This window comes from Aulonocara sp. 'chitande type north' Nkhata Bay, linkage group LG18 (assembly GCF_057382095.1).
Source record: "Aulonocara sp. 'chitande type north' Nkhata Bay isolate Kocher_YH1m ecotype deep benthic linkage group LG18, A_spYH_male_GT1.1, whole genome shotgun sequence".
NCBI lineage: Eukaryota > Metazoa > Chordata > Actinopteri > Cichliformes > Cichlidae > Aulonocara > Aulonocara sp. 'chitande type north' Nkhata Bay.
Window position 1 is genome coordinate 15,100,898 of NC_141361.1, and position 12,727 is coordinate 15,113,624.

The window sequence follows — 12,727 nt, forward strand, 5'->3', positions numbered from 1 at the left end:
AATAGAACTCAACATTTACAATCACAAATGATTCCAGGTCTACCACTAGTCCCTTCACTGTCCATCTAACTCAGACACTAAGACCTCCAGGCTTAATCTGGCCTAAGCTGGTGAGACGCACTAAAGCACAGAGGAATCAGGATTGCATCCACTGGGGACATTGTCCTAATCCCCTTCTGCCCTCTCCCTTGTAAACACTGTTCTCTTCGTCAGGGTCGCTCATGCTTTTCCCCACCTCTCGCTCTCTCTGTTGCAATGTGCTACAGAACGGATGCCGGGACAACATAGAGATGAAAGGAGTGAAAAGTCTGGATTTCTTATGATCTCAAAGAGACTTGAGCCTCACGTGGTGAGTGAGGCCTCATGGTCGGAGCATGCCATATGCTAGAGCGGTGAGGCAGTGGGAGATCAGGCCCACGTCTACACTGCGGGGGATCAAACGCACTAGGGCCCTGATGTGGCAGCGGATACGGAGACTGGTCCGGGCCTGTCGGCATGGTGCGGGGTACCCAGTCAACTATAATGACCCAGACCGAGAGGAACAGGAGATGGTGTGCCTTGAGGTATGGATGTGTAGTTTTTGTTTGTTTTTTTCTATTGCTTTTTAAAATTATTATTTATTGTTATATATAGCACTAATACTAATTCTACTACTACCATTTTATTTGGAGCTAATTTTCATGGAACTCATGCAGTCTCTCTAATTAAGTAAACCTAAAACTCTATAACAATTTAATACATTTTCCTCTGAATATATTTTACAGATTTTTCAACATGCTTAGCAGTATGGTTCTTATGTAAGACAGCGCCAATAATCAACACAAGATATCTAAAAATTAACAGAATACTACTGTTGACTATTGTAATCCTCAGCAAATGAGACATCCTTCATGCTATCTTTTGTTGTTACGGCAACCAGATTGCTCTTGTAGCATCATCAGCTTCTTTTGCTTCATGCCAAACTTCTATTCAGGGATGCACTTCCTGTTTGAACGGAGCTTAAGAAGATTAAAAGATAGCGTGCCTTGAAATAGTGTGATACAAGTCATTCGAAATCTAAAAACCAAATCACATGGTCAGTCACACAAAAATGGCTGACAACCTGCATTAACATCTCAGTGCGATATTTAATAAGTAATGACCGAATCAGAGTGTTGTGGATACACTCACAGGCTTACAATGTGATTTTGCTTGGAGTTTGGCAACAGAATCATTCTCGGTAAAGGGATAAACAAAGATTTCCGATGGCTTTCTGTAGTAAGGAGAGTCGTGTTGCTATTCACAGTGGGGAAGGGATTGTAAGAGACATGTGAGGACAAGGGAGCTGTTTCCATAATGAGAAAGGAGTCAGTGGAGAACTTGTGGATGTTGACATCAATCTTAGAAAGCCATAAAAACCCTTCTCATGGTAGACAATGATAAAGCACTGAGTTACACATTTTCTATTAACATATACTGATGAGAGCAAGTAAGGAGTTATCTTGCCTTAGCAGATGCAGATAACTAACTTAAAAATCGGGGCTTTGTCAGTCTGTCACCGAGCTGCAGCAAACGTCTCAATCTGATTTCAAACCGTGGACACTGACGCGCAGGTTGAAACCTTCAGATCGCCAGGACACCCTGACGTATCTTCACGTCAGAATAACTCTGAGTCTACTAAGTCTATGCTCAGTCTGTCACAGTGAAGATCATTCCTGTGCAGCTTTTGATATCAGGCTATTAAAATGATCGACTATGGAGTTTATTTGATTTGTTTTGGATAATGAACTTCACCTTTGGCACATGGATACTTATTTTCTACCAAAAAATGGCTTGGCCCGTTGTTATCTTAGCAAGGTCCAAGGTCCAATGAGACCTCTTTCCATTTTGGTGGGTGGTTGTGACTGCTGGCGGACTCAAGCAGAGAATGATGCTTTCTGTGTTCACTAACTTTCTTGAGTCAAACTGAGCTACTGGTACACAGCACCGATCACTCTGTGTCCTTAGACACTTCAATTCAAAGAGCGAGAAAGAAAAGGGCCTTCCATTCCTCCTCCAGGTTCGGCAGAGATACAACAGACAGTGTTCATGGAGCAAGGCAACAGAATTGATTCGCAATACATGAAAGAATAACAACCTGAGCGAATGTTCCAGCAGCGTTCACATTAATGCAAATGAACAAAGATGTGAAATCAAATTAAAATGGAGAAGCCAAGACTGTGCTTACTTTCTGGCATTGGGAATAGACATACATATTCTATACAGCAATGCTTAAACAAGTTCCCTCCCAGTTTATTATTTTTATTTATGTTACAGTTATTTACAGTTACTTATTATTATGTTGTCCCATGGTGACCTCCCGTCTATGAGGATGCACACCATCCCCATATTAGTGAAAAATAAGTTCTTTAACCAAAATTCAAAACATCCATATAGACGAGAATGCATTTTAAAATGCTTTTCAGTGCTTTTCTGCAGTTGGCTTTTTCATAACAGGCATGAAAACCTTTTGTAATCGTGTTCATGTGCTTTTGTTTGTGAATTTTATACTTGCTTTTGACATTTGTTTGATATGTTGTATGGTTATAGGTTTTGCTTCAGGCTCATGTTTATTCATAGATTCCTTTGCATTTTATTTCATTGTGTGTAAATGCCACCTGCCAATAACCACAGATGAAAATAACCACATGGCTAAATCTGGCATAACTGCATGATGGGCATAAGTGGTCATGCAAAAGTACATTGTACCTTTGAAATAAACTTAAACATTAGCATATGAGAAATGAAATGTCTATGACTCGATTCAGCTCCAGAGATCAGCACAGGCTCTGAATGGACTGTAAAACTCAAAATTACAAACAAAATTTTCATGACATTTAAGAAAGCGGATCCAGTATTACAGGATGTTGCTGTGCACAAAGCTACAAAATTATTTGTCCTGCAAAGTATTAAAAAATTATCCTGAAACAAATTTATTTGCCTCTAAATAATTGTGCTGAACTGGATCCCTCTGTGACGTAGCTGTTACGTAGATAAAGTGATGTTAAATTTAAAAGCAAAAGAAGTGATGAATCTGTGACTCAGTTACAATAATTAGCAAAACTGATTTGGCATGATTAAACTGAGTCTGACATTTAGAGTGCAAACAGCAATTTGATCAACACACTTCAGGGGAACAGAACAATTCATTACAAAACAACAACAAAAAAGCAAAAATGGCAAGTTAGATTCAAAGAGAGATAAAATTATATTTGATTGATTGATTTGATTGAACAGCTTCTCACAGATACCATGCATGATCTCTTGAAGTGTTTAAGTTGGTAACCATAGACCGTCTCCAGAACCTACCTGCATATTTAGCTCCAGTAATCAAATCTAAAGTTCATTCTGTCTCCCTTTAACCCACACAATGACTTGAATCACTTTAATCACCCACTGAAAGATTCTATTCATCTCGTCACACGGCTCTGTCGTCCTATTCTCCTTTGTGACCTTGTGTGTTCAGGCAAATTCCCACTTCTGCTCGGCCTTGTGCCATCTGAGGAAGTGTGTGTGTGCGTTAAAGCATACACCCACATAAGCATCATTTATTGCTTGTGTGTATGTGCATGTGTCAATCTCACAGGGCTATCTGTGGGTCTAACATGAACACAAGGGGAGGTGTTAAATGAAGTGCTGTGGAGAAAGTCACATGATAACATCTCGGGGGTAATAAAGACGTGTCAGTGCTCTAAGTGCACCCCGGTTGAGCTCAGTCACAAAGTAAATAATGTGAGCAGGAAACAAATTCACTCTTTGCCCCCTTTTTTGATAAAATAACAGAACAGATGAATGTCTGTTTCCCAAGTGGAGCCACTGGCAGTGTCATAGAACAGTACTGGGTTTTTGCAGAAAGTGTAAGAACAGTTCTCCATGGAGTCTCCACACTCACATTTTGTACCACTTCTTATACCAGAGTGGAATTGGTGAGATTATTTTTTAGGGCACCAGGAGGCATCTTGACTGGCAACATGGCCCCAAAAGACACCGCACAAAAGCTCTGGTGTAAATTAAGAGGAATAAACTGGGTGTGTTACACTTTAGTTCTGCAGAAAAGACAGGTATTGTGGGCACAGTGCCACCTGGTGATAGTAAAAAAGCAATACATGGCCTATAGTCAAAGCAAAAGTGTCATTAATAGCATATAATGGATCACACTGAAGATGTATGAAAATATATTGTACTGCATAATTATACACTGTAATGCCTGTGCACATGTGTAAAATGATCAGGGAAAACCAAGTGAGAGCTCATAACACTCCAAAAAGCTTTCCATGTTGAAATCAATGGGCACACTTTAAGTCATCAGGATGTGGTGTCTTCCTATGTTGTAGATGGACGGAGCACATCGTGTTAGTGCCGTAGCTCAGTCAACCTCCAGGTGGCAGTGTTGTCTTTTAGAATAACACGGGTCGCAGGCCTGTGCTGTGGATTAAAACACGCAAGTCTGATAGATAATACTCTGTAAAGGAAAGGAAATTAAGGGGGAGGATAGAGGAGGAAATAGAAGCCTATTCACTTATATCCAAAAGAGACAATTCACATTGAAAGGATTTAGAGGTAGAAGTATTGCAACAGTATTCAAATATATAGTTTCGTCATCCCTCCCCTGTTTCTGGTTAAGCCTTTAAAGCGTTTAAACAAATATATTCTCCTGTGAGCGGATAAAACATACCGTATGCATCTGAATTTGTGCATGGCGTATCCATGCGTTGAAATATGAGCTCCGGGGTTTCTCTCACGACGTAATATCACACTAAACTTCACAAATGATTTAACATTAGTTGGCAAAGTCATGCCATCCTCCTGCAGGGTTTAGCTGAACGCAGTGGTGCACTTCATTAGCCGCTGAAGGTTTCAGCACCACAGACAGCGACTTCAAGCAAAGCCTCACTGGCGCAGTCACCCCGACTAAAAAGTGTTTTTTCCCCCCTGGTATTCTTGTTAAATATGTTGAGATTTTTTAATAGCAGTAGCGTTAAGTTTTAGGATGTTTTATTAATTTATTGTTTAGATACCTGGTACGAGTTTCTAATAAACTTGCCTCACGCAGTTATTCCTATAATGGTCTCTTACTGGAGTCTTTCAGTACCTGCTCAGCAAACCTGTGCCATACTGTAAGGTTTTATGCTCTTCGTCGGTCTACTACGAGCTTGAGAGAGGGCGCATGCGTACTGACTTGAAGCAGCCGGTTTGGGGGGGGGGGGGGGGGGGGGGGAGCCTTATGTGCCATCGGATGTAATCAAGGCAAAGAATTACCTCTTCTCGCTGTGCATACATGGTGAAATTGTAAGTACTGGTAGAAAAAGCGATGTATCGTTGCACTGACATGTTGTGAGCGGAGCGTTTGAGGCCGTTTCATGGGTATTTTTTTCTTTTTTCTTTAATGGCATGTAACTATCTAGCTGTACAGCGGGCTTTTAACGGGTCTAGGCAGTGTCTTTTCGGTGGTTGTCCAGGGCGATGAAGCTCTACGGTTCTTCGTGGTGGCACTTCCCATTGATATGATTCGCGACTTGCTAATGCAATGGTTTCTGCTGTGAAATCGCCCAGGGGCCATTAAACCTCAGTGTCGTCCACGTTTATGCCGCTGTGAAGGAGAACAGCGGTTTATTTGGCATTATCATGATTTATTCTCTGAATTGATACGACCACCCCCCCACCTCCTCCTCCCCCCATTTCATCGTCTATGGCTGTTGAGTCGAAGCATAGCCTACTGCAATAGTGTCAGCTTTGAAGTACCCGAACACCTAACGCGTAAAATATGCCATTCGGCAAGGCGCACGAAATCTGCAGCTGAAGCCAGCTCCGAATCTGAGTGAGAACACGGATCCATTTTAGAAATGACCTAACGGTATTGTATTCTCTGAAGGATGTGATAGAGCGATGCTGCGGTTATAGATTTGCAAGCTGCGCCTTCAGCCCTCCCCGCCACCCGTGGACCAAATCTCTAGACATTTTTTTAAGCATCATTTCTTGTGTCAGGTAGTGGCCGGATGATGCCGACAGCTTTGTTACATAAATGATCTGACAGGATTTGGCAGTGCCTGACCTGATGATGACACATTTGTTAAAATCAGACAAGAAGTCATTCTCTGAGCATAGCCTGTCTGTAGTCTATAGGCCTACACACCAAGGGGATTCTGATGAATACACTACAGACCTATAGTCACAGTAATTACTCATGTACATGATAAATGTAGCCCAGAGGTTCATGACAATCTGAGCTTGTCAACTACAAATCCCTCCCCACTCCCCCTGAAAAAAGGCAAATATTTTCAATATTTGCAAGTGTATTTAATTTATTGCTCCACTTGGATTCAGTGAGCATTGTAAATCTTTTAATGTGGTGCTTTTACAACAAGGCGTTCACAAATTTTACATGTTGGATTACAGATATCGAACCTATGGTCTAAAATCCATTCTCTGTTTTTTTGGAGTGTGTGAGAGAGCACACAGCCAGTTTGAGATTAGAAAGACTGAAATGTTCTTGGCGGGTGCGTATTTGGCAGCAGGCAAAACAAAATCAGCAAAGTGTTACTCCATACTTGTTTCCTCAAAACAGCATTCCTTTGCAGCGAGACCTCTGGGGATGCTGGCACATGCTTCGACCAGAAAGCATCAGCAGCCCATCTAAGAAACAGATTGGTGTCAACCTGTGAGGCAAATCTAAATAAATTTGATGAAGCTGTCCTGGTGAAAGTACCAGGGGGAAAAATAGACTCGTGATCAGGATTTCACACTATCATCAGCTCTACTGTCAGAACACCCAGTGATGCCCTTACTACCCTTGTTACCCTGGGACTGATTTGTATCACATGAATGCATTGCAGGCCAAGAGATTTTTCTTACAAGACAAAATCTCTGTTGAATACTATTTCTGACATGAACAGTCTGAACTCAGCGCCTCCCTCTCCCCTCCCCTCTGTCTATAGCCCATGGGATCAGAGCGGATGGAGATGCGAAAGAGGCAGATGTCGGTGCAGCAGGAGTCGGCAGCGGGGGGAACTGCACCGGCCCAGCAGGACCAGCCGGGCCAGGCTAACCCACGGGGCTCGAATGCATGCTGCTTCTGCTGGTGTTGCTGCTGTAGCTGTTCCTGGTAGGTGTTTCCCCAACTGAGAAATCACCAATTGTGGCACAAACATGGCCGACATTATTGCACACAAGGCAGGACGCTCTCAGCTACCGTGTCTCAACCGCAGGATTCAGCTTGTGCTTCATGGGCTTGACATTATATTTCTTTTTTTTTTGCGAATCTGTATCTAGCAGCACCGTGACAACAACGAACTAAAGATCATGCAGGGAGTGCATCTGCTGGGACCATTTCACAGTTTTAATAAGCCCATTAATTGTCTTGATTTCTGTAGTGTTACTGGAAATTTAGAGTTGGAGTTGGAGTAAAAATCAAAGTAGTTGGCAAATATATATTTGACTCTGTAATTTTCTGTAATTGAGTACAGTACAGGAGCATATTTAAACGATACTGACATATGGCTAAAGTTGCAAGAAACTTTTAAACTTACAACTGAACCTCAAATATTTTGGGGGGAAAACAAACTTTTTTTTTGTGAGGCTGTTTAACCTTTTTCTGATAGGACAGTGGCCTCAGGGTGGATTCAAACCCAGGTGTTCTGGATTAGTTTTACAGTATACGCGTCTCCTGCTTAACCCACTGAGATAAATCTGCACCCCTATTTGGAAACACCATTAAATGAACTATTTTCATTATATAAGAGACAGTTTGCAAAAGCACCGCCATGCTGGCTTTGATTTAGAACCCAGGAGTGGACAGCCCACGAGAGGCGTTTGTCCAGTCAGTTTCCGCTTGGTGTTTGTGCCGTTGTAGGAGGCTAGGAGGGAGCTCATCTGTCAATCATTTATCATGACACTATTTAGTTGCTGCCCATGAAGCGTCCAGTACTTGGAAAGCAGTTGCAATGCTTCATGTCCAAAGATATCAGTGCAGCCACGTAACATCGAGCACACTCACACGATTTAATAAACGGCGGTTAAATGTGTACATACAGAGAGAGTGCATACAGCAAATTACAAAGTAGGTTTTCAAGCAAAAATGACAATTATTGGTCTCAGCTTCTTCTCATTATAGTTAACTTTACATGTTTGTGATCACGGCTGTTGGTTAAGTAAATCAAGCTACATGAATACACACTTTGGCCTAGAAGACACATTATGACGTGTCATACACAGTAGAAATAATCATTACTTGATTTCATACGCACATTCACTCTGCATGGACTTGTGCATGACTTTAAAGGCCGAATATGTTGTACTACATTTAACTTGCACTTCATATAAATTATTGATGTATTTGTTTGATTAATAAATATACTAATAAAGAGCTTCTTTGTAAGCACACCTGCTAATAAAATGGAGGAAAGCTAAATGTATTCATAGTAACTGTAATAGTATAAAATTCTTATTTCGCACACCAAGTATGTTTATATGTCTGTGTTACCATTAGGAATGAAGATCGAGATGATAGGAACCGAAAGGCATCTTATGACGTCAAGGAAGGGACCACAGACTGTGAAGACTGGTCAGCTTATATCGCTGTACAAAAATGTGTTTTGATTTTTTTTTGTAGTTAAATGCATCCTCTTGGCTAAAGGCACTCTCTCACTTATTCTGCACAGTCCTAAGCCCACGTTGGAGGAGGTGCACTCATGGGGGCAGTCGTTTGACAAGCTGATGTGCTGTCCAGCGGGGAGAAACGCTTTTCGACAGTTCCTTCGCACTGAGTTCAGCGAGGAGAACATGCTTTTCTGGCTAGCCTGTGAGGAGTTCAGGAAAGAGACCAATAAGAGTATGATAGAGGAGAAGGCTCGGGTCATCTACGAAGACTACATCTCCATTCTATCGCCTAAAGAGGTCAGAGAGCTTTGATTTAATCGTTTTGCAAATATTAGCGACCTGTTCGAACAAATACTGAAAGTATGTGTGAGTGTGAGGGCGCATCTAGAACATCTAGAAACAGCAGCACACTCCTTACATATTGAGCTTTAAACATCTAGTGATATAAACTGTTAGCGTTAGGCAAAGGTTAGCCATTTCCCCCTGACTCCAGTCTTTGTACAAAGCTAAGTTAACCAGTTCAAAGACTGTATATAAAAGATGGATGCAGCCTTTGGCTCTGAGTGGCTAAGAATGAAAAAATGACCCTGTTTCTTTCTTCCTGTTTGGGCACTTTCTTAATGGACTTCCACTCTTAATCACTAGTTTAGATTCTTTTTGTTATACAGCATGGTGTTCATTTTGTAACTTATTGTCCCCTTGGGGAAAATATCAGTACAGAGAATACAGAACAATAAGCCACTACTGCATGATTGTAAAGGTTTCTTGGTTTTACTGGTGTGATCCATGCCTTGAATAAGCCTGCTAGATGGTGACAGCTGCTAGATGGTGACAGCCAAAATGCTCCACTGGAGGCTTCAGTGAGTGACTGCACAGAGCCCTGGTCCATCTTTTCTTTACAGTCTATTAGCTTTCAGGTCGTCATCAAATTTTCAGTCGTGAAGCAAACAGTGACATTTCTCAAGGTTTTGTCGCACAAAAAGAGCACACGCTGTTCTTCCCTAACGGGCTATTCTCTCGACTCCCAGGTGAGCCTCGACTCCCGTGTGCGCGAGACGATTAACAGGAACATGCAGGAGCCCACATCGCACACCTTTGACGATGCCCAGCTGCAGATCTACACACTAATGCAAAGAGACTCGTATCCCCGCTACATGAACTCCCCAGCCTACAAAAACCTGCTCAACACCCTGTCAGAGCAGTCCCCTGAATCTTAGGGTGGTGATGACCTGTGATCTTTTAACTCTCTTTACCCCTCTCCCAGACCTTACCCCCCTTTTTTAAATTTTTTTCTTTGTATGTTCAGTGTAGGATTACATGAATCAGGCCTCGGGCCTGTCCCCTCCCAGGGATCTCAGCGCTATTGTGATCTGCACCTGACTGAAGACACTCAGGTCTTAAAATCTCCCGAGGGCTTGACATCACAAGTACTGCTACAGATCAACAAAGCAAAACACTCCAAAGGAATATGAATACATTTTAATTCTTTTGTTTTTCTTTTTCTTTCTTTTGATAGAAATAATCTATTTTATTTGTGTTCAGAGTTTTTTATGGTCTGTTGTTTTTTGTATGATCGTTTGGGGGGAAAATGATTCCTACTGTAGACTATATATTTATGAGTTTGTAAATAGTAAAAATGGAATTGTGGGTATTTTATGTGGAAACGCCTGGTTCTATTTCCTGCGTACAAAAATCAAAGCTCAAGTCAAAGGCTACACGTTAGCTCTACTTGCAGGCAGCTTTGTGGGGTACTGTACTGATTTTACCTTGTTTTCACCCCGTTTGGTCCCCTAACCTCACACTTCAGTACCTGTGACAGCGACTTGGCAACTCCAGTTCATGTAGAACCTGTGCGTGATTGAGAAATACTGTAAGCGTGGTGATCAGTGAAGTAACAGAAAGTGACAACAGCTCTTGTCACGGCGTGCAATTCGTTTCCTTAAGAAACTCAAATCAACGATGGAAGGGTGTTTTAACTTTTGTTACTTGAGCTTAACCACAAAAGATTGCCTGTCTAAGATGTTTATTTGAATTCAAGTGTTATTCACTGCACACCTCATAGGTTTATTATAGTTTTACAAGTGTGACATAAGTAATTCTATTTACCAGATGAAGTATTTTTTATTTATTGATGTATACAAACAATACAGAAAAACAAGTACAAATCATATTTAAAGTCCTGTGATGGACCAAACTCTACTAAGCTGTCAAAAAAACTTTAAATAATGTTATTTTTAAAGAGTATATGGCTCTGTTTTATAGGTCTGTAATTTCCTAATAACGTTCCAGAAGGTTTCCTTGAAGGTACTCTAATTTGAGACTAAATATAAGGAAAATTATTCCATCATTTAAACCCAAATAAATATGAATTCCTATTGTTGTAAGGCCTAAACAGCTGGAATGGAATCTGTTTTCACGCTGAGAGTAAGAAGATTTATGATGCTCTTAAGTTTTAAATCTAAAGCTTTTCATTCTCAATTTCCGCTTAAGTATTTGCTCGTATTTATTTGACTTTCTTCTCAGGCTAACTAGACTTTATTCAAAGTCATTTCTAGGGAACCTTCTGGAATACACTTTGAAATTACCAAAAAAATCACTATTTAAGATTACATAGCTCGTCTATGATATATAATTTGACATGATTATCAGTGACAGTAGGTTTCCGGCCAGGTTAGCAGCAACACCAAAGCTACCATGTAAACTGTGCTCATACGTTTTATCGAGAGTGTTTCACTGAGTAAAATTGGAGTTGCCAAGTGTTTAATACTTTTATGTACTCTAATAGTTTCAGTTGAATTACTTTGTTGCCTCACAAACGTGTCACTCAAAGACAAGATCCTCACATGGGGAAGTGCCTTGACATTCAGTTTTACGACATCTTTCTCATGGGCAGCGGTTACTTTCAAACGCTTGCCGTAAGCGTGGTTACTGGAGCGTGAAGTCAGTTTACTGGAAATTGTCCCTTTCATTGGCCAAAATATTAAGTGTTTTGTCTTGATTTCTTAGTCGTGACTACATCTGTTCACTTTGGTAGGGCAGAGGCTGACGACAGCACATGTCAAACAAAGATTGGCGGACAGGCCGGTTGATCTGAACTTCTTACCAACCTGCGTGCAATCTGAGTTGATGGGTTCACTGCGCGGATCAACCTCAAAACACAACCTAAGCCAGTGGTTTGGAGTGATGCCTATAAATGTTTCTTTCTTTTCTGTTTACTATATGAAATGTGTTATTTTGCGCTGAGATTACTGAAGAATACATTTTTAAAAAAAATACGAATAATGTGAATGTTTACAGTAAATGGTTGATTTTTTTTTTTTTCTGCTACTCTTCGAGAAAATAATGACTTGTGGGCATTTCGATTAAGATAAAATAAAGCACAATAATTTTACTGACTCTGGAATGATTTAATCAGCAAACTGCATGACACCAATATCAGTAAAATGTGTCAGGAAACGACTTTAATAATGTCCTAACAGCAAATTCAACCAACTCGGTTCACTGATAGGAATGGAAGAATTCTTTCAGTACATCTGCCCCTGTGTAAGTTTGAGCAGTTTAAATTCATGATTCTTTTAAAAATAACGCAGATCAGGTGAAATCCTAATTAAGAACATTTAAAATCAAAAGTAATGAATTCTGTGAACTCCTTGAAATACACGGTAACGTTCACATGAGCACAACATGTCAATTAGAATTAAACAAAAACACTTTAATTTAAGTGCGCAGAGGATTGTAGCAATATGCAGTTACTTGTGTACTATTTTGAAATGCTTTATAAACTTTGAAAAGTTCATACTCTTTCACAGTACTGTGCAAAGGTCTTGAGCCGCATCTTCAGACAGTATAATATAAAAAAAAAAAAAAGTTGTTTCGTCAAAGGTTCAATTAAAAAATAAATAAGAACGTGAGATAAAACATATAGAGAAGTGTAATGTCTACCACCAGGCCTTCCTCAGTTTTAGCCCTTTTCAGTGAATAAAAAAAATCTTAATCTTGTATTACTGTTCACTTTATGTGGTGGTGAAGCAGCAGAACAGCCCATCAACATAAAGTGGTTGCACCTGGCTATTTAAAAAAAAAAAAAAAAATCCTGGAGGAAGCCGAAAACAAT

The 12,727-nt window shown here is 40.5% G+C and overlaps 1 protein-coding gene across 2 annotated transcripts; it reads left to right on the forward strand.

Annotated features, from left to right (window-relative positions):
- Positions 1-171: 171 nt before the first annotated feature.
- Positions 172-12,009, forward strand: rgs20 (regulator of G protein signaling 20). 2 transcript variants are annotated; one of them, XM_086273404.1, is made up of 5 exons: positions 172-563; positions 6,954-7,120; positions 8,504-8,578; positions 8,676-8,910; positions 9,642-12,009. In XM_086273404.1, exons 1-5 carry the CDS (start codon positions 375-377, stop codon positions 9,828-9,830), a joined length of 855 nt encoding a protein of 284 aa, XP_086129530.1. In that variant the 5' UTR covers positions 172-374; the 3' UTR covers positions 9,831-12,009. The 2 variants fall into 2 exon arrangements, with proteins under 2 accessions (XP_086129530.1, XP_086129531.1); XM_086273405.1 differs by lacking the exon at positions 172-563 and adding an exon at positions 5,248-5,307.
- The last annotated feature ends 718 nt before the right edge of the window (positions 12,010-12,727 follow it).

What these genes read in the sequence shown, in the direction of transcription:
- rgs20 (XM_086273404.1), top strand. Translation starts at nt 375, where the DNA reads ATGCCATATGCTAGAGCGGTGAGGCAGTGGGAGATCAGGCCCACGTCT. An exon ending in AGGAGATGGTGTGCCTTGAG is followed by an intron (nt 564 to 6,953) that starts GTATGGATGTGT and finishes CTCTGTCTATAG; the next exon opens with CCCATGGGATCAGAGCGGAT. An exon ending in TGCTGCTGTAGCTGTTCCTG is followed by an intron (nt 7,121 to 8,503) that starts GTAGGTGTTTCC and finishes TGTTACCATTAG; the next exon opens with GAATGAAGATCGAGATGATA.